The 21,431-nt window shown below is 35.2% G+C and overlaps 1 protein-coding gene across 1 annotated transcript; it reads left to right on the top strand.

Annotated features, from left to right (window-relative positions):
- Positions 1–16,823: 16,823 nt before the first annotated feature.
- LOC108466836 (scarecrow-like protein 28) lies at positions 16,824–20,038 on the top strand. The gene has a single exon (XM_053026224.1). The coding sequence runs from the start codon at positions 17,880–17,882 to the stop codon at positions 19,803–19,805; it is 1,926 nt and encodes a 641-aa protein (XP_052882184.1). The 5' UTR covers positions 16,824–17,879; the 3' UTR covers positions 19,806–20,038.
- Positions 20,039–21,431: the final 1,393 nt, after the last annotated feature.

Raw genomic sequence — 21,431 nt, 5'->3', positions numbered from 1 at the left:
AACTAACATTTTGACATTCGTGTATTCATTCATGCATTCATCCATACATTGCATATTCCGCACTCGGTCACTGAAGACGAAATATATAATTCACAGTTGTAATACCACAAGACTGGAACCACGTCATCAGTATAAAACGCGCCGACGAGCTAGAGTGATGGAGGCTGAATTCAATGAGAAAATTGAAAGGTTGGAGAGGGCTCAAAAGGAATTGCAAGAGCAACTGGCCAAATCGCAACAAGAAACGAGAGACCTAATGGTGAGATCTCGAGAGGAATCACTCGAGCAAAGAGATCAAATGGCCAAGATGATGGAGATGATGTCAGCCTTAGTTAAAGGAAAGGGACCCATGCGAAGTCCTGACATTGAAGAATCTCGATCAAGAATTCACCACGACCAGGATCCACTCTATCCTCCAGGATTCACTCCACCGCTCGCATATACAACACAAAGAGGGTATACTCAAGGGGAACCCACTGGCTTGGAACATCGACCTATGCCACCTGCTCCACTCACTAATTTGGGGCAAGGAATATTCGCGTCAAACCCAGGGGCTAGTCCTGCTGATCCACTAGTTCCAGATCTGGATGACCCAACAGAGGTAGCCAAGTTGAAATCGGATAACCATGACGCAAAATATAGGAGTCTAGAGGAAAGACTCAAAGCGATAGAAAACCTTGAAGTCTTCTCGCACTAGGTGCCAAAAACTCGATTTGGTACCGATCCGATTTTGCCCCGAAGTTCAAAGTGCGATTTTGAGAAGTATGATGGGACAAGATGTCCAAAGGCGCATCTGGTCATGTTCTCGAAAAATGATGGTTATGTGAGCGAGGATAAACTACTCATACATTGCTTTCAAGATAGTCTAACGAGGTCACTCTCATTGGTACAATCAACTTAGTAGAGAAAAGATTCGATCTGGAAGGACTTGGCGTCGACATTTTGCGATCAGTACAAACATGTATCGGAGATGGTGCCAGACCGTATGACCTTGCAAATGATGGAGAAGAAACCAGCAGAATCCTTTAGACAGTATGCGCAAAGATGGAGAGATATCTAGGCCCAAGTGGAACCTCCACTGACTAAGACTGAGATAACAATCCTTTTCATCAATACTCTGAAAGCACCATTCTATGACAAGCTGGTGGGAAGTGCTACGAAGGATTTTTTGGATATCGTAATATCCGGTGAACTCATAGAGAATGCCGTCAAGAGCAGTAGAATGGAAGGATCAGAAGGCTCAAGAAAAGCAACACCCGTAAGGAAGAAAGAGCCAGAAGCCCACATGGTGGGAACTGGGAGTCGTTACATTCCCAATTCGTATCCTAACCAACCCCGACCTCGAAATTATCCACCCCCGAATTTATATTATCCTCCTCACTACCAAGCATCACCTCCTTCCTATCCTGGATACGCCATGAATAACCAAAGGCCCGTCACCACATTCCCACAAAACACTCTACCCACTCAAAGCCAACCCAGAAATGAGCCAAGACCAACAAGGCCCAATCCCGAGAGACAGCAATTCACCCCTATTCCTGTATCATATGGGGAATTGTACCCAAAACTTCTGGAGAAACAATTGATATCTCCCCACTACATGGCCCCCCTTAAACCTCCATACCCAAAATGGTACGACCCAAATGCTAGTTGCGCATACCATGCGGGGAACCAAGGGCATTCTACTAAGAACTGTCTCGCTTTCAAAAGGAGAGTTCAAGGGCTCATCGATGCGGGCATTTTGCGATTTGATGGTACTGGCGATCTGACCAGGAATCCATTCCCAAACCACAGAAGGGAATGTGGCCTTGAGAGGAGAGGAGGATAAACAACAAAATAGAAGATGGGTTTCTGAAGTAAGAACACCTCTGCAGAGAATCTGGGAGGTACTAAGTGAAAAAGGGTTACTCCATCGTTTTAACGGGGTATCCAAAGAAAAAGATGCAAAAGGTTACAGTTTTTGCGAGCTCCATGGTATGGGGGAGCATAACATTCAGTCCTGCAAGGAATTCAGAAATTTACTGCAAAGTATGATGGACAATAAGGAGATTGGGATTTTTTGTAAAGCCAAAGAGGCCGATAGTGGAGAAATATGTGCCTCTGACAATCAATCATCAGGTTTCCCATATAGCGCCGACCGACCGTTAATAATCTATTATGGCGCGAAGAAGGAGCCGTGAAACCAAAATGATAATCAAGTACCATCTCCTTTCCCATATAAGGACAATAAAAGCGAGACGTGGAAGTACAGCGTCAACATCGTTACACGAAGGTGAAATGCTTGAACCCTGGCCCGAAGACATTGGGGAAGTAGGTCATTTTACCCGTAGTGGGACGGTGCTATTCTAAAGAAGTTGAACCGATAAAGAAAAGTAGCGACTTGAAGCAAAAAGGGAAAGCAGTGATGCACGAAGTCGAAGTCGAGCAAGAAATTCCACCCGCGCAAGAAATTAAAAAGCCTGTGAATGAGGAAGAAGCTCAAGAATTCTTAAAATTTATTAAGCACAGTGAGTATAGTGTGGTGGAACAATTGAGTAAGCAGCCAGCACGAATCTCAGTTCTATCTCTACTGTTAAATTCAGAGCCACACCGGAATGCTTTATTGAAGGTGTTAAATCAAGCTTATGTGGCCAACAACATATCTGTCGAAAAGCTTGATAAGTGGGTGAACAATCTGAATGTGGACAATTTCATCTCTTTTAGTGATGATGAGATACCACCAAATGGTAGAGGCTTGGTGAAAGCGCTGCATATCATGACTCGTTGCAAGGGATACATAATACCAAACGTACTCATCGATAATGGGTCAGCGTTAAATGTTATGCCACTGGCCACACTTTCCAAAATACCGATAGATTTGTCCTACTTAAGGCCCTGTCATTCCACGGTAAGGGCATTCGACGGGACGAGGCGCGAAGTCATGGGAAAGATCGAAATCCCTTTGGAAGTGGGCCCTTACATTTATGATGTCGAGTTCCAAGTCATGGACATTACACCCTCTTACAACTGCCTTTTGGGAAGACCTTGGATCCATTCTGCTGGAGCAGTCCCATCATCTCTCCATCAAAAGGTGAAATTTATCATGGATGGCTGTTTGGTCACAATCGAGGGCGAAGAAGACATTGTCGCATCTATCTCTGCTGATACGCCATACCTGGAAGTAAGCAAGGACACAGTGGAATGTTCCTTTCGATCCCTTGAATTCGTCAATGCCACTTTCGTCGCTGAAGGAAATAGGATTCCGATGCCAAAACTGTCGAAAAATACTAGAATGAGTGTCAAGTTGACCGTAGGAAGGGGAGCTCGTGCGAGAAGAGGTTTAGGGAGACACCTACAAGGTATAGTTAGGGCTTTAAAGCCAGTGCATCACAAGGCCCGATACGGTTTGGGGTTCCAGCCTGACATGCGCCAAAGAAGAAGACAGTGGAAGAAGGATCAAGAGAGAAGAATTGCAAGAACTTTGGGCCGAAAACCAGAATAGGAACCAATAGGGTACCCTCCTCTGTCAAAAACATTTACATCTGTGGGAATAATGTACCCTGGACAAGATGATCCACGAAACATGCTGGGGTTAATTGAAAGGGGTTTTCAGAATGTCAGTATAAATGTCATTGACAAAGGAGCGGGTGCAAGCAAAGATATCTCGAGGATACGCCCTTGCCCTCCTGGGTTCACGTTGAACAATTGGACTACTGAGGAGCTTCTTGTAGTTTATAAGTCTTCAGAGTAATGCTAAACATTAACCTTCTATTGTGTCCTTAGATATAATGGAATTCTTTTGTAAGAGCTTGCATTCGCTCTTTATCATTTAAATGAATATCAATGAAGATGCATTTTGTCACGATTTTTCGCATTATCACTAATTTCATAATCATTTTCTCATTTCATAGCCTATCAGTACATTTGCCTCATTGCCATGACATAACATTTTGTTTGTCGTTTCTAATACTTGGATGTCCCCCTATAGCTTCCTTTTCCATTCAACTTTCAGGTGCTCAGATATTGACGACATGAATAAGCCCGTTACGAATCATGAAATTGATTTTGAGAAGGCTGTTTGCTTAGGAGAATTTGAAGCCAAAGAAGATGCTGAAGATTATGTCTCGTCTCCTGAATTGTGAAGAATGGTCGAACAAGAGGATAAACAGATTCACCCTCATGAAGAATCTGTGGAAACAATAAATTTGGGCACTGAAGAGAGGAAACAAGAAGTGAAGATTGGGACTTCTATTTCAGAAAATACCAGGCATAGTTTGATCACTCTACTCCGCGAATACAAAGATGTTTTCGCATGGTCATACCAGGACATGCCAGGGCTAGATGAAGATTTAGTGGTCCATAAGCTCCCATTAAAGCCAGAATGCAAGCCTATCCAGCAAAAATTAAGGCGGATGAGACCCGAAATGCTGTTGAAGATAAAAGAGGAAGTCAAGAAGCAATTTGATGCTGGCTTCCTACAAGCCACCAAATATCCAGAATGGGTGGCTAACATAGTTCCGGCACCAAAGAAGGATGGCAAAGTACGGATGTGCGTGGATTACCGAGACCTGAATCGAGCAAGCCCAAAAGATAACTTTCCCTTGCCACATATTGACACGTTGGTGGACAACACAGCAAAACATTCATTATTTTCTTTCATGGATGGATTCTCGGGGTATAATCAGATCAAGATGGCCCCTGAGGATATGGAGAAAACTACCTTTATAACAATGTGGGGGCGTTACGCTACAAGGTGATGCCATTCGGGTTAAAGAATGCTGGGGCAACATATCAGAGGGCTATGGTAACGTTATTCCATGACATGATGCACAAAGAAATAGAGGTCTACGTCGACGACATGATTGCCAAATCCCGAGGGGAAGAAGAGCATGTAGTGAACCTCAAGAAGTTGTTCGAAAGGCTGAGAAAGTTTCAGCTAAAGCTTAATCCAGCCAAATGTACATTTGAGGCTACCTCGGGAAAGTTGCTAGGCTTCATTGTCAGTGAAAGAGGTATCGAAGTTGATCCAGATAAAATAAAAGCCATCCAAGAGTTACCACCTCCGCGCACGCAAAAGGAAGTTAGAGGATTTTTAGGGAGATTAAACTACATCGCCCGATTTATCGCTCAACTTACCAACCAATGCGACCCAATCTTTCGGCTTCTTCGAAAACATAACCCGGGAGAATGGAACGAGGAATGCCAGGTGGCCTTTGATAAGATAAAACAATATTTGTCCGATCCTCCAAGTACTAGTACCGCCAACTCCTGGAAGACCATTGATTTTGTATTTGATTGTGTTCGAAAATTCAATGGGTTGCATACTGGGGCAACACGACGAGTCAGGAAAGAAAGAAAAAGCGATCTATTACCTCAGTAAAAAGTTCACTGAATATGAGGCAAAATATTCGTCCATTGAGAAATATTGTTGCGCTCTGATTTGGGTAGCTCGGAGACTCAGACAATATATGTTGTATCACACGACATGGCTAATTTCAAAGCTGGACCCAATAAAATACATGATGGAATCGCCGGCACTATCAGGAAGAATGGCACGATGGCAGATCCTCCTTTCGGAATATGACATTGCCTATGTAAATCAGAAGTCGATAAAAGGGAGCGCAATAGCTGACTTCTTAGCAACTCGAACGACAGAGGAATATGAGTCTTTAAGATTCGATTTCCCAGACGAAGACTTAATGTGTATCACAGAAATAGAATCCGAGTCATCAAAAGAGAAGTCATGGAAGATGTGCTTTGATGGTGCGTCAAATGCTCTAGGGCATGGAATTGGAGTAATCCTGGTATCACCAGATGGGAATCATTATCCGTTCACCACAAGACTGAACTTCTTCTGTACCAATAATATCGCAGAGTATGAGGCCTGTATCATGGGGCTTCGTGCAGCTATCGAGCGAAACATCGAGATCTTGGAGGTGTACGGGGACTCAGCCCTAGTGATTTACCAAATCCGTGGAGAGTGGGAAGTGAGGGCTCAAAATTGATTAAGTCTGCGATTTAGTGGTGGATTGATCAAGGAATTCAAAGAAATAACTTTTCATTACTTCCGAGAAGAGAACCAATGGTGGTGACATACAGCCACTTTGGCCTCAATGTTCAAAGCAAGTAAAGAAGCAGAAATAATGCCCCTCAAAATGAGCATATACGAGGTCCCTGCACACTATTGTAGCATTGAGAAAGAGGCAGACGGACGGCCATGGTTCCATGATATCTTAGAATATATCAAGAATCAAAGCTATCCCGAACAAACGAATGAGAACGACAAAAGAACAATCAGAAGAATGGCAGCGGGATTTGTTCTTGATGGGGATATCCTGTATAAAAGAGGAAAGGATCAAGTACTTTTGAGATGCGTGGATGATATCGAAGCTAGAAAGATACTTGAAGATGTCCATGAAGGAATCTGTGGGACACATGCCAATGGTTTCGATATGGCGGAAAGATTATGAGACTCGATTACTCTTGGTGACGATGGAAAGCGACTGTATTAGTTTTGCCAGAAAATGCCACAAATGTCAAATCTATGGCGATAAAATTCATGTAGCCCCTTCGCCCCTTCACGTCATGACTTCTCCGTGGCCTTTTTCTATGTGGGGCATGGATGTTATAGGGCCAATTTCTCCAAAAGCATCAAATGGACATCGATTCATTTTTGTGGTTATCGATTACTTCACAAAATGGATAGAAGCTGCTTCATTTGCCAATGTGACGAGGACTGCAGTTTGCAAGTTTTTGAAAAAGGAGATCATTTGCCGGTATGGTTTGCCTGAAAGAATCATTTCAGATAATGCCACGAATCTGAACAATAAAATGATGAAAGAAGTGTGCGAGCAGTTCCAAATAAAGCATCATAATTCCTCTATCGCCCAAAGATGAACGGGGCTGTTGAAGCAGCCAACAAAAATATCAAAAGGATCATTGGGAAATTGACTGAGACATATAAAGATTGGCACGAGAAACTTCCATTTGCTTTGTTTGCATATCGCACGTCTGTGCGAACATCTACGGGAGCAACTCCTTTCTCTCTAGTCTATGGAATGGAAGTCATGCTACCTATCGAGGTTGAGATCCCTCTCTGCAGTATTGATGGAATCAAAGTTAGAAGAAGCGAGAATGGGTTCGAGCTCGATATGATCGTTGAACCTCATTGAAGAAAAAGCGTCTAAGGGCAATTTGTCACGGGCAAATGTACCAAAAGAGAATGATCGCGACCCATGACAAGAAAGTGCGACCAAGAGAATTCCATGAAGGAGAACTCGTCTTTGAGAAAGATTCTCCCAATACAAAAAGACCTGCGAGGAAAATGGGCACCAAATTGGGAAGGACCATACGTTGTAAAAAGGCATTCTCGGTAGAGCTTTAATCCTTACCGAGATGGATGGGAAGGAGCTACGAATCCAGATGAACTCGGATGCGGTGAAGAAATATTATGCTTGAGATGAAAACCGAAAGGGCATCTAAAAAAAAAAAAAGGGATCGGGCGAAAACCGAAAAGGCGCTTTGGTTAACATATAAGATTAGGATGAAAACCCAAGAGGGCATTCTAATGAAGCAAATATTAAACTTACAAGGCAAGGCGTTTTAAAGCTCACGACAAACGGTGAGACTACGATATTTGAAGCATCTCTGAAAGCTCGAAATCTTCTACGCAAGGAGCCAGACTCTAAAAGATTCTTGATTGAGGAACGGGAAGAGTTCATGTGTCGAATATCTAAAGTATTTGTATCCGTTGAATACGATCTTTTCTTTGCACAGTTGTACTATCATTGGTTGACTTTCTTTGTTTGCCACATTTGAAATAAAGGAGTATGAGATATCCTACCTGACCATTTTCATGCATCTCATTATGTGTTTATTTAATGATAAATAGTGAAATGACATACTCTAAACAAAAGAAATGATAGGCATTACCTGGATGAAAATTTGATAAAGAGCCTCAAAGCAATAACAAAGTTCAACAAAGGGCAAAAGAGTGATATCTGAGAAACGTCGATTACTCGAAGACGTGTACATGGCGTAAAGAGAAAGTAAAGAGCCGAAGTAATGAATGCGGACCATCACAAGAATCGAGACGAAAAAAGACATACGACAAACATGCTTAAGGAACACTGCATAATCATGTAGGCATAAAGGCATTTAAGACAAACATGTGCATATCATGATAACATCATGCATGGCATATACAGTTAATCCAACAGAGCAAAGGACGTGATGATAGTTGTATTGAATCAAGGGAAAAGACACATGAGTTCCACCAGATGATATGTTTTGGGTACTCTGAGGTATCTTTAATTCATGTTTTCAAATCGACTCATATTGCGAGAAGTGAGTCAAGCCTCAGGTCACGCTGAGGTGTTTTTTTTTAATTCCTGTTGTTTCAAAAAATCAGCTCATATTGCGAGAGGTGAGTTGAGCCTCAAGACGGTGAGGTAATTTCAATTTATGTTCCAAAATCAACTCATATTGCGAGAGATGAGTTGAGCCTCGGGGCACGCTGAGGTATTTTTAGTTTATGTTTAGAAAATTGACTCATCTTGCGAAAGGTGAGTTAAGCCTTTTAATTTCTGTTTTTCAAAAATCAACTCATATTGCGAGAGATGAGTTGAGCCTTGGCTCACGTGCTGAGCTATTTTCAATTTCTGCTTTTTAATTCCTACCTTTCAAAAATCAACTCATATTGCGAGAAGTGAGCTGAACCTCGGGCACGCTGAGGTAATTTCAATTCCTATTAAATCTAAAATCAACTCATATTGCGAGAGGTGAGTTGAGCCTTGCGGCACGCTAAGGTATTTTCAAATTCTATTTTCAAAAGTCAATTCATATTGCGAGAGGTGAGTCGAGTCTTTTTAATTTCTATTTTCAATTTCGGTTTTTAATTTTTCAAGGATTAACTCATATTGCGAGAGGTGAGTTGAGCCTTTAATTTTCGTTTTTCGAAATCTACTTTTCAAGGATTAACTCATATTGCGAGAGGTGAGTTGAGCCTTTAATTTCCGTTTTTCGAAATCTACTTTTCAAATTATTAACTCATTTGGCGAGAGGTGAGTTGAGCCTTTTAATTTCTGCTTTTAATTTCTATGTTTCAAAAATCAACCAATATTGCGAGAAATGAGTTGAGCCTCAGTTCACCTACTGAGGTATTTTCAATTTTTGTTTTTAATGTCTGTTTTTTAAAGAATCAATTCATATTACGAGAAATGAGTTGAACTCAAGATCACATGCCGAGTCAAGAATAAAGATTGGAGCTAATTGAAGATGTCAGATTTTGCCTCCTGAAGTTACAGTGGAGCTGATCGAGGATATCAGATCTTGCCTTGTTAGAGTTACAGAAGAGAAGACCCAAACCTTATCTCACTAAAGCGATAGAGGGGTAGATTAAAGTTGTAGATCTCATCTTTCTGAAGTTACATGGAAGCAAATCGAAGCTACAAATCTCATATCCTTGAAGTTACATTGGAGTAGGTTGAAGCTACAAGGCGTATATCTGAAGATGCAGTGGATTGAACCAAAGCTGCAAAATACGGTGGACTGAAGGAGACCACTTGAGCAAAAAGAACACCAAAGAAGTCAAGACTCAGCATGACCAGGCAAAATTGGCCTTTCTTTGTGTCTTTGCTCTATTCCCGTTATACGACAATGAGCAAAGAGAGGCAGCTGTTGTAGGCCAATTTTGGCCTGTTACAATCAAGCCCGAATAGCCCAATAGTCCCTAATTAACCTACCCAAGCCCAATTAACCTACCCAAACCCATTTACAACCAGACCCAAACCATCGGACCCACTAACCTAAGCCCAACCCATTAGCTAACCCTAAAGCCCAGTACCAAACCCCCTACTTGCGCCGCACACCCCTCTGCCTTTGGCGACCACGCCCCATGTGCGCGATCACTCAGCCCCACGCGAGCTGCCAGACCACTTCCTCCTCTGCCCGAGACCTAGTACTGCCCATGCCGTCTGACACTCCCACCACCAACACCGGCCATACCCTGCAAAACAAAGGGGACACGCAAACATCAAGTTGTAGAGAAAGAAGACAGTGCTCGAATGGCTATAAAGAGCCAAAAACACAACATTGTAAAGAGGGTGGATTTCTTTTTGAGTTTTCAATAAAAACAGTAATATCAATATTTCAAAGGAGGATCATAGTAGTTCAAAAGCAAAGAATATCAAAAGGATTTCAATACAGATATCAAAGTGACAGTAAAACAGATTAGAAGAGGAATCAAGGTCTATTTATTTATTTGTTTTTTCCTTTTTTTCTTCTTTCTTTTCATTTTTGAATCTATATCTACATAAAATATATATTTCCTATATAAACTATCTGAGATATACATAAAAATAACAAAAATAAAAAGGAAAAAATAATTTTTTTCTTTACCTCTCCATGATGGCCGTGGCGTGGCCATGGACGGACCTCCGTTGGCCGTCGGTGGAAGCCCCCACTATAAGCCCTCTCTTCTCCCTCTCTCTCTCCTTTCTCCCTCTCCTTTTCTCTCTTCTTTTTTCTTTCTTCTCCTTCAAATGATTTTTTTCAAGTTTTAGGCTATTTATAGCCCGATAAAAGCAGTACCGTTTTGGTACCAGTTCAAAGCAGAAAACGACGCCGTTTTGATGCGGGTCGGGTCGACCCGACCCGTCCGGCCAGGGTCCGCGTGTTTTTGAAGCGGAAGGGCTAATTGCGCGATCGGCCCTTCCGCATTTTTGCTATTTTACAATCAAGTTTTTTAAATATTTTAATTTGGCCCCAGAGTTTTGCCCGTTTATCATTCTGGTCCCCCACACTGCGCAGCGTTTTAATAGATGGGAAAATTGTGCTTTTTGATCCCCATTGTTTTCACGCGTGTTCAAGATAGTCCTTTCCTACTATTTTATTTCTAATTTCGCCCCAAAATGTTGTTTTAAGTTCGATTTAACCCTTTTTGTCAATTTACTGCCTTATTTTCGAATTTATTTTGTCTCATTTCCTGTTATTTATTATTATTATTATTATTATTATTATTATTATTATTGGTTTACATTCTACTATATGTATATCCATTATATGTGTATGTATTTAATATATTTATGTACATACTCATGTGGCATTATTATTGGTTATCTATATTTATCTATCCTAAAATATATATATTATGTAAATATTTTAATATTGTATTATATATGTATATTTTATATGTATTATATATATAGGCTTTTAATATTTTAGGTGTATTATTATGTATATGTTTTAACATTACTAGTTATATATTTTAATATCTTATGTATATACCTTTAATACCATATTATTTGTATATATTTTAAATACCATCATAATTATATGATTTTTTATACCACATCATGTATATATTATGTCATGTTTTTAATACTATACTTTTTAATACCATATATATTGTATTTATTCTTAATACTATATGTTGTATGTATTTTTTATAACTATATTATACGTATATATATGTATATTTTATGTATATAGTGTTATTTTCTATTGTCGTTGTGAATATATTATTTTTCTTATTATATTGGTAGTACATCATTTCTAGTTTGTAAATATTAATATTGTTGTTTTAATATTGTCGGTTATAATATTTCATTATTAATTGCATCGTTATTTTGTTTTATTCACGAATGCTTATTTTAAATAATGTTTTACTCATAATTTTTAATTTCAATAAATAAGGAAACATGCCGATTTAATATTAAGTTGTCGAATTTCATCGCTATGTTGGATGGAATTTGACGGCTCGTGTTAAAACGATATGTCCTTCTCAAAAGAAAATGAAACTTGAAGTTTCTCGTGTTTTGATCGGATCACGATTAAATATTACTTTGAACTCGTATTTTTGAAAATCAAGACAACATGTGTTTATGAGATACCAATTTTGGGCGTCGCGAGGGTGCTAATACCTTCCTCGCGCGTAACTGACTCCCGAACCCTATTTTTTCTCTGGATTTTAACGTGGACTTAAACTCATTTCTTTTCATTTCAAAAATAATTTTATAAGGTGTCCGATCACACCTATAAAAAGGATCGGTGGCGACTCCCGGTTTATTTTAAAACCAAACTTCAATTTCCAATTTTCTAATAAACCGCCACAACTTAGCGACCCGAATCCACAAAATTTTTACGTCGCTACAAATATAAAATCTTGGGATAATAACTTATTAACTCTTCATATTTACAAAATAGTCATTTTAATTTCCTATTTTAAATTTTCACCTCCTTTAGCCTTTAAATTTGTATTATTTATCAAATTATTATAAAATAGATAATAAAAAAGTTGGCGTCGGTTAACTTTACTAATGTGGCATACATCCGGATTGTCACGTCAACAATTAATTAATTTTTAAATTTTAAAAATCCAAAAAATATTAAAAATAGAAAAGTATTAAATTTATTTTAAAATATATAAAATTATATATTAAAAATATTTTTAAATGTTTTTATTTTTAAAAATTCAAAAATTATAAAAATTATAAAAAATAAAAGTATTAAAAATTAATTAATTATTAACATGGCATACACCTGGTAGTCCATGTGTATGCCACGTTAACAAAGTTAACAAACATTAACTTTTTATTTATTTTGAAATGATTTGATAAATAACGCAAGTTTATTGACCAAAAGAGACGAAAATTGAAATAAAGAACTAAAATGACTTTTTTTATAAGATTGGAGGGTCAAATAAATTATTATGCCTAAAATATTTAAGTTGCATTAATCCACCAACTAAAAATTAGAGCAGCTTTAAAACTCGTGGTCAGCATTTATCCCTTAATGAACCTGCAGAATGCAGATAATTAGTTACTGTACTCGCTCCGATAGATAGCTTGATAAATAAAAAAAATTAAAAAGTTGGGATTGAATTCTTTATTTGATCCCTCTGAGCTTCATTTCTGAAAATTAATGATCCAAAAACTACGTTTTCTATGGCCACTTTACTCTCATGTTAGAGAACGGCGATTCCTTTTGATATGGGCTTCGAACCTCTTGTTTTGGACAATGCATCGAATTTAATTTTGATGGTAAAATTAAGATTTCAATCCTTATAATTTTGTTTTTATACTTTAATTTAGTATAATTATGGCCTTTTATCATTATTAGTATTAGGGTAAAACAACACTTATCCTCTCAAATTTTGTGTGGGTACACTTAAATTTGAACAATATCTACTTACCCTCATCAAATTTGAAGAAAATTTTATAAACACAGTTTAGAATTATTTACTAACCAAATAGATAATTATGTTTTTTATTATTTATCAATGTATTTTTTTATTTCTGTAATTTTAATTATAAAATAAGGAAAATTTAGTTTCATATTGAATAGCTACAAAATTATCTATACTATTATTTAAAATTTTAACATTTTATAAAATAAATAAGAAATTACTGAAAACTCATTTCTTTTATAAAATAAAAGCTTTGCCATCAGGCATCAATGAATTTTTTTTCGTTTTATATTGGCTTAATGCACATTTTAATCTCTGAAGTATATTGTTTTTCCCACTTTGATCCTTAAATTTTTTTTTTTGCCCACTTCAATCTCTAACGTTATCATATGGTTAAAAACTAATGGGTAGAATATCCAGTCAATTGTACGTTGCTAAGTGTCATACAATGATGTCACAATGATATCGTTATTCGAAAAAAACTTTAAATTCTTTAAAAATTTTAAATTTATTAAAATTATCAAAAACTTAAAAAGTTATAAAATTATAAAAATATATATAAATATAAAAAGTAATAAATTTTATTAAAATTTTAAAAATATTAGAAATTTTAACATTTTAAAATTTTCTAAATCAAATTTACTAGAGTTTGAACATTAATATTTGTCTCTCGGAAGGATACCACCTAAGATGATTGTTTTATAATTCAATCAATAAGAATTTATAATTAGGAGATATTTTTAAGTGAAAAATTTAGATAATTTTTTTAAATTATTTAAATAATAAAAAATAATTTTATTTCAATTAAATAATGTTTTAAAGTATTCCAAATATTTTTTTTACTATTTCAAGACAAATTATTTGTCTTTATACCAATATCTTAAAGAACGGTTGTTGAATGTTTGACAATTCTAAAGAACTTTGGTACAAAATAAAAAAAGCATGTGCACGATAATGGTTGAAAGAAGCTTACTCCAGACATTAAATAGGGAGCCGAGTCAAATAAACATATTGTCGATGCCTCTGATAAAAATATTAAAAATTGATATAAAAATTTATTCAATATTTTTAAATAATTTTTTATAAAATTTGATTGTCTTACAATATACAATTTTATGTCAAATTTTAATATTTTAAATATGATTAGTGAATGTGTACTTTATTTCAAGGTACAATATCTTTTACTATTTTTAATAATTTTTTTACAATCTTTTGTGATTTCTAATAAATCTTATAAAAATTTTACAATATTTGACAACTTCTAATAATAATTATAATTTTTGATAGTTTCTAAATATTATTATTATTTTTACAATTTTAAAAAATTCTAACATATTTTAATTTTTTAAACAACTATATATTTATATTTTAATTTATTTTAGGGTTTTTTAGATGATGACACTATCATGACGTCAACATGTGTCATGTGACAATTTATAATTTGATGGATATTCAACATCTAAAGGACTGAACTAGGAACGTTTGATAACATTAGGAACTGAATCGGGAGCGTTTGATAACATTAGGGACTGAAGTGGGCTGAAAAAAACTTTAAGGACTAGAGTGATAAGAACGATATACTTCAAAGCCTAAAATTTGCATTAAACCTTTTATATTTTATGTAAGCATATGATTATATATGAACTTCACCATAATCTTTAATACTTTAATTTTATGATTTAAGGTTTTTACATTATTGTTTTATAAATATGTTTGTTACCTAAATTGTTTTACTGCCATAATTTAGTATATATTTGACTTATTTTATAAAAATTATATTTAGACTTCAATTGTAATGAAGTATATTAAATTTATATTTAATTTAGTTATATAATAACATTTAGATAAATTTGTTAGTATTATATTTATGTAAAAGTAATTATTTGTCAGTATTTAGAAGGTTTTAATGAAAATAATTAAAATATAAATGTAAAAAAGAAATAAAAGAATAATAAAAAATTGAATTCATACCAATAAGGTTAATATTAGAGTTGTATATAGATCGGGTCAGAGTAAGTTCAAAATTTGGGCCCATTTTTTATGTCCAGGTTTAACCCAATTCGAAAAATGGGCTTATAATTTTGCTTAAGCTAAACTCATATAAACATGTTAAAACTTGAGCTTGGCTACTTTGTATTAAAAGTTGTTATATTATTTTATATAAAAATAAATTTAAAGTTATAATTCATTAAAAACATTAAAATAAATGTTTCACAATAAATGAAAAATGTTTAAAAATATACTTATATAATATTAAGATAAGTGCAACTTCGCAAACAAATACATTTAAAATAGTAGTAATATTAATAATAAAATAAGAATTATACAATATCCAAATAATAAAAACAAAATAGTAGTAATATAATAACGAAATGATGACAAAACAATGATGAAACAATAAAAAAACAACATGAATTTTTTTTTTCAAATTCAGACAGGGCCAGGTTGGACCCGGGCCAAAAAAAGCTTACTCGAGGCTTGACTCATTTTCTAAATGAGCATTAATTTTTTATTCAAACTTATTTTTTAAACTTATATTTTTATTTAAACCTTCTTACTTTTCGAGTGAACCTTCAAGCTGGACTTAGTTAATACCCTAGGAATTTTAAAATATCATGTTGGAATCTCACTGTGTAAATCATGTGTGGATTTTCTGCGCCATCATGCGTAGATCCTACATATTTTTATTATGGTTTAAGTTCGAAAATATTCTAATTATCGAATTTGTTATACTTTATAATGATTAATAGTTTTATAATTATTTGAATTTATTTTTATGATTGTAATTGAGACTGAATTTGTAACTTAAAATAAACTTACATAAATTAATTTAATAATATATAATATTTAACATATGATTATATTAAAATAAATATAATATAATTTAATAATAATAATTTTTGAAATATGCATGGTTTTCATGTGCGGGTATATATTGAAATTGAACAATTACGAGTTTAATGCTAGTTCTTTAATTTTATTTTGATAATCGATTTAGTTCTATATTAAATTTAATTATAATTTAATGTAATTATCGAATAAAAATTATTTTTTTCTTTTAAGGTTCTTCTAAGTTCTAGCATGTTCGTCTGTCTCTACTTTTCCAGATCCTTCAGGTATTTGAAGGTCTTTACCAAACAAACGTAAAGGTACCTGCCCAGACAATTATTCGTTTCATAACAAAAAAAAAAGAAAGATTTTTTAATTTAATAAAATAAATAAATTAAATATAAGAGTGCAATTTTAAAATTTTAAAGATTTTAAAATTCAATTTTTAGAATCCATCAAATTTAAATACTAATAAATTGCGATTGCATTGTTTATATAAATATTTAAAAAAAACAATATTGAAAGTAGATAAAATAATTATAATAAATGAAATCATTAATAAAATAACATAAATATGAATGTGTAAAATGTATATTATCACTTTTTTTTATAAAAAAGAATATTTAATAAATAAATAAATACTAATAGGATGGTAAAAAGTGGTAGAGAAAAAAAATAAATTGGGCTGTGACCCAACGGTAAAGTAAACGGACATAAGGAGACAACCACGTGCTCTCCACGTGAACTTCAACACTCTCTCCCCATTAATTTTTTTTTTGCATTTTAAAAATAAATATATATAAATCAAAAAAAGAAATTTCTCGCGAAAATTCAGTGTTCAGTACAGCAACTCCCTTTCCCTTCTGTAACGGCCATATTTTCCCGACAAAACTCCAACGGTCAGTAAGACTATTATTCTCCATCGTCAGATCTCAATATCCAACGGCAAATATCTCACCTCTTCCCATCTTATGCTCTTTTTTTCCCTTTGAATAAATTCCAAGTACCAAAATTAAATGAAAAAGAAAATTAAAAGAAAAAAGCAATGATAGAGACGTGAAGGCGAAAGTGGGTAGTATTCAGGTGAGTGTGTATGGTATACTTCCAGTACTTGCAATGGTAGAAAATAGAGTTAAAAAGAGTAACATGAAAACCATAGAAAAAAATAGTGTATTAGTGTAAAAAAAAAAAAAGCTTTTATTTTTTTGGAGTATATAAAAACACAAACTTTTTCTGGTTTATGGTTTTTTGGGGGGTAATGAGCTTTAGAGAACAAACATGTTCTTCTTTTGTTGGTTGATCGTTTTTCTGTTTGTTTAGGTTGGATTTCGATGAGTTTGGGGTTCAGTTTCAGTTTCCATGGAGTTATTGCCCATTGAGGGCTGTCAAAGTATGCTTCTTTTTTTTGTCTCCAATGTTTTTGTTTGATATTTGAAATGAGTTATTTGTGAATGTTTGGGAATCCGATGATTGTTGTCTGTTAGGTGTTTGATTTTAGTTTTCTTAGAAATTCTTTGATTCTTTCTGGGGGTGGGGTTTTTTTTTTTTTTTTTGATTAATTCTTTCATTGCATACACACACATTTGTTCATATTAGGAACAATATTCTTTCAGTTTCTTTTTGTAATTTTTCATCGGATTCCTTTTAGTTTTGTTTCTTTTGGTTTCTTGAAAATTCACACACTCACTTAGAAACTTATAGATTTACATGCAAAGTTTCACATGAACACATAGAAAATTTATAGAAATTTCATACGTTGCATAGTTTACAAAGAGATAGTGAAAGAAAATAGGCAGAGAAAGGGCTTGGGGTGGGTGACTTAGTGAATTGAAATTGAATTAGTGAAAGACAAAAGAAAGAACATATATAGGAAGGGTGTAAAGACATGTTGGCAGGGTGTTCTAGCTCTACATTGTTGTCACCAAGGCATAGATTGAGGAGTGAAACATCAGCAGTACAGTTCCAAGCTTGTCATTTCCAGACTTCAATGAGCACACAAAGATTGGACCTGCCATGTAATTTTTCTCGTAAGGAAACATCGAAATCACAGACCATTAGACCAGCAGTTGAATCCAAGGCCAAGACCAGCAGTTGTTCTATCAAGCAGAACATTAGGCTGCCACCATTGACGACGACTAGCGCGCAAAATCCATTCGAAGGGAGGATAGAGATCAAAGGTAAAAGTTTGAAGAGGTTTGCTGAACAGGGTCTAGTTGATGATGAGACGGTCATTAATAGGGCAAAGAGGAAAAAGGGTAGCAGTGATGATGAGAAACCAGATGATCATGGAGGTTTGAGTTTAGGCCAACTAGGTGCTGGGAATTTTTGGTTTCAACCAAGTTTATCAGGGGATGAAGAAAGGGGGACACCCCCTTTGCCGTTGTCTAACAATCCTTGGATCGATTCAGTAATAACTGAACTCACTGATGTTGGAGAAAAGGATGTTGAGACAACCCACAGGCCGGGAAAGGAAGCTTCAGGTTCGGGATCAACGAGTACTTCTTCGGAGAGTCATAGTTTGGGACCTCCATTGAATGTGCAAGCCAAGGAATATGAGAGGGGTAATGGTTCTGGAAATCCTTACCCGCATGAAGGTGCTCGTTTGGGGGCTAATGAGGAAGAGATCAACCATAGGGAGCACGAGGGATTCGAGCTCGTCCGCCTACTTGCAGCTTGTGTTGAAGCCATTGGCTCAAAGAACATTGCTGCCATCAATCATTTCATATCACAGTTGGGGGAACTTGCTTCTCCAAGAGGAACTGTTATAAGCCGTCTAACTGCTTACTATACCGAAGCTTTGGCTCTTAGAGTCACAAGGGTTTGGCCTCACATTTTTCATATCACAACTCCTCGAGAGCTCGATCGGTTGGATGATGACAATGGTACTGCATTGAGGCTATTGAATCAGGTAACTCCGATTCCGAAATTTGTTCATTTCACATCAAACGAGATATTGTTGAGGGCCTTCGAGGGGAAAGACAGGGTTCACATTGTAGACTTTGACATCAAGCAAGGGCTTCAATGGCCTAGTTTGTTCCAAAGTTTAGCTGCTAGGACTAATCCACCGAGCCACGTTAGAGTTACCGGAATTGGTGAATCAAAGCAAGAACTGAACGAAACAGGAGGCAGGCTAGCAGGATTTGCGGAGGCATTGAATTTACCGTTCGAGTTCCATCCAGTTGTAGACAGGTTAGAAGACGTAAGGTTGTGGATGCTTCATGCAAAGGAAAACGAAAGCATAGCCGTGAATTGTGTGTTTCAACTTCACAAGACACTTTACGATGGAAACGGAGGAGTACTTCGGGACTTTTTAGGACTCATTCGTAGCATAAACCCCATAGCAGTCATCATCGCAGAGCAAGAAACAGAGAACAACATCCTCAACTTAGAAGCAAGAGTTGCCAATTCATTAAGATACTACTCAGCCATATTTGACTCAATTGATTCCACCCTTCCCTTAGAGAGTCCAGTTAGGATCAAAATAGAAGAGATGTTTGCAAGGGAAATCAGGAACTTAATTGCTTGTGAAGGAAGCGACCGGTTTGAAAGGCACACGAGTTTTGAGAAATGGAGGAAGTTGATGGAGCAAGGAGGGTTCAAATGCATGGGGATTACTGACAGGGAACTGGTCCAAAGCCAAATGCTGTTAAAGATGTACACTAGTGAGAACTACAGTGTGAAGAAACAAGGACCAGATGGTGATGATGGGGCACTTACTCTAAGTTGGCTAGATGAACCACTTTACACAGTCTCAGCATGGACCCCCATTGATGTTGCAGGCAGTTCATCCTCATTTTCTCAGCCAAGTTAATATTTTTTTTCTTACATTTTAATACATAGAAATTCTTTGCAGGTAGTAGAGAAATGTTTGTCATTATTCTTTCATTCTTTTGTTGCAGATAAGAGAATTGGGTCATACAGTCTAGTTTATTTTTTCATACTGAGTCAGTCAATTAGTTTGATGCTTTTTAATTATTCTTTGATTCTTTTATGTAACCATGGAAATTTCATTATACAGATATGTTCATTTTCATTTTGTTGAAAGATTTTATCAGAATTGTGAACAATGTAGTTGGAAATTTCATCATCAAATTATGAATAAAAAAGGATTTCATTGTTTTGTGTTCACCCTTCACTCTATCTTGGCAGAGCTTATATGATATTTAATTCTTATTTTGGTCTACTTTGACATAATTTGATATTTTTTTTATGGTAAAATTTTATTAGGGGCCAAGGCTGCTTGCCTCCTTTAGTTATGCTTCTGAATATTATTATTAGTAAGTCTAAATTGATAACTCGAGAGAGTTTGTGTTTTTAAAGGAGAAGGAAATAAAATAATGCATCTTTTGGTTGAATATTGTTGATTAAATTTCCATGTAACCTTAATTATATGACGGAATAAAAGGAATATTCATGTTATCACTTTAACGACAGCAACTAACAATGGTTTTAACGGCAGAAATTAATAATATTATAAAGTTAAAAGACCAAATTACATCAAATTACAATAGAGAGATTACTAACACTCATTAGATCAAATAATAAGAAGCTTGATGTCCATAGCTTTATTCCGAATTTAAATTGAAACTTAATATGATTATCGAGCACCAAAATTCAAAAAGAAAAAGAGAGAGATTAAATACTAAATATGAGTCTAATAAAAGAACTAAAACCATGATTAGAAGTTTTTACTCTTCATTTTGCTATAGGGCTCAAATAGGCCCAGCCCATATATCCCATTATCACATACACATTGGTTTAATTTTGATGATTTCTAAACTTCAAAGTATCAATATTAATATATCAACATTCTATAGTTTCTAAATTATATCTATATGTCATATTCATGTTAATTTTCGTATGTTTCATATTATAGTGTTATCAAATGTTTTAATATTTTTAATTTTGCTATATATATATATTAATACATCTTGTCGATTGAGTCTTAGTTTAATTGGTGCGGGTGTTGTTGTCAATTTAGGAGGATGTGAATTCGAGTACGCTGAAGCGCATTATCCTCCTATATATGGGTTGGGGAGGGACTATAAGTAGTTTTAGGTATTGTCTTAAAAAGAATAAATATGATCGAATCGATAATGAGATTATTCAAAAAAATCTTAACACATCTTATATTTTATGTGATTTATTATAATCGTTTATTTTAGCTTTAATTCATTTATTCAAAATTAAACTATTACACATTAATAAAAATCTGATATTATTTTTATAAAAAATAATGTTTGATTTTCCGAAGCCAAGCAAGAACATATTCTAATATCAAGTGCATAACTAAGGGGGTTGGAAGGGGTACCAGCACCCTAAAATGGAAAAAAAATTCTATTTTTAAAATTTTAAATTAATAAAGGTAAAATTGCACTATAGTCTCCTTAAAATGATAAAATTTTGATTTAGTCCCTTAAAAACTATAAAGATATAG

This window comes from Gossypium arboreum, chromosome 1 (assembly GCF_025698485.1).
Source record: "Gossypium arboreum isolate Shixiya-1 chromosome 1, ASM2569848v2, whole genome shotgun sequence".
Taxonomy (NCBI): Eukaryota; Viridiplantae; Streptophyta; class Magnoliopsida; order Malvales; family Malvaceae; genus Gossypium; species Gossypium arboreum.
Note: the sequence above shows the minus strand (reverse complement) of the source record. Positions and strands in the feature narration are given on the sequence as shown.

Excerpts from the sequence above, each read along its gene's own strand:
- LOC108466836 (XM_053026224.1), top strand. The coding sequence starts at position 17,880 with ATGTTGGCAGGGTGTTCTAGCTCTACATTGTTGTCACCAAGGCATAGA.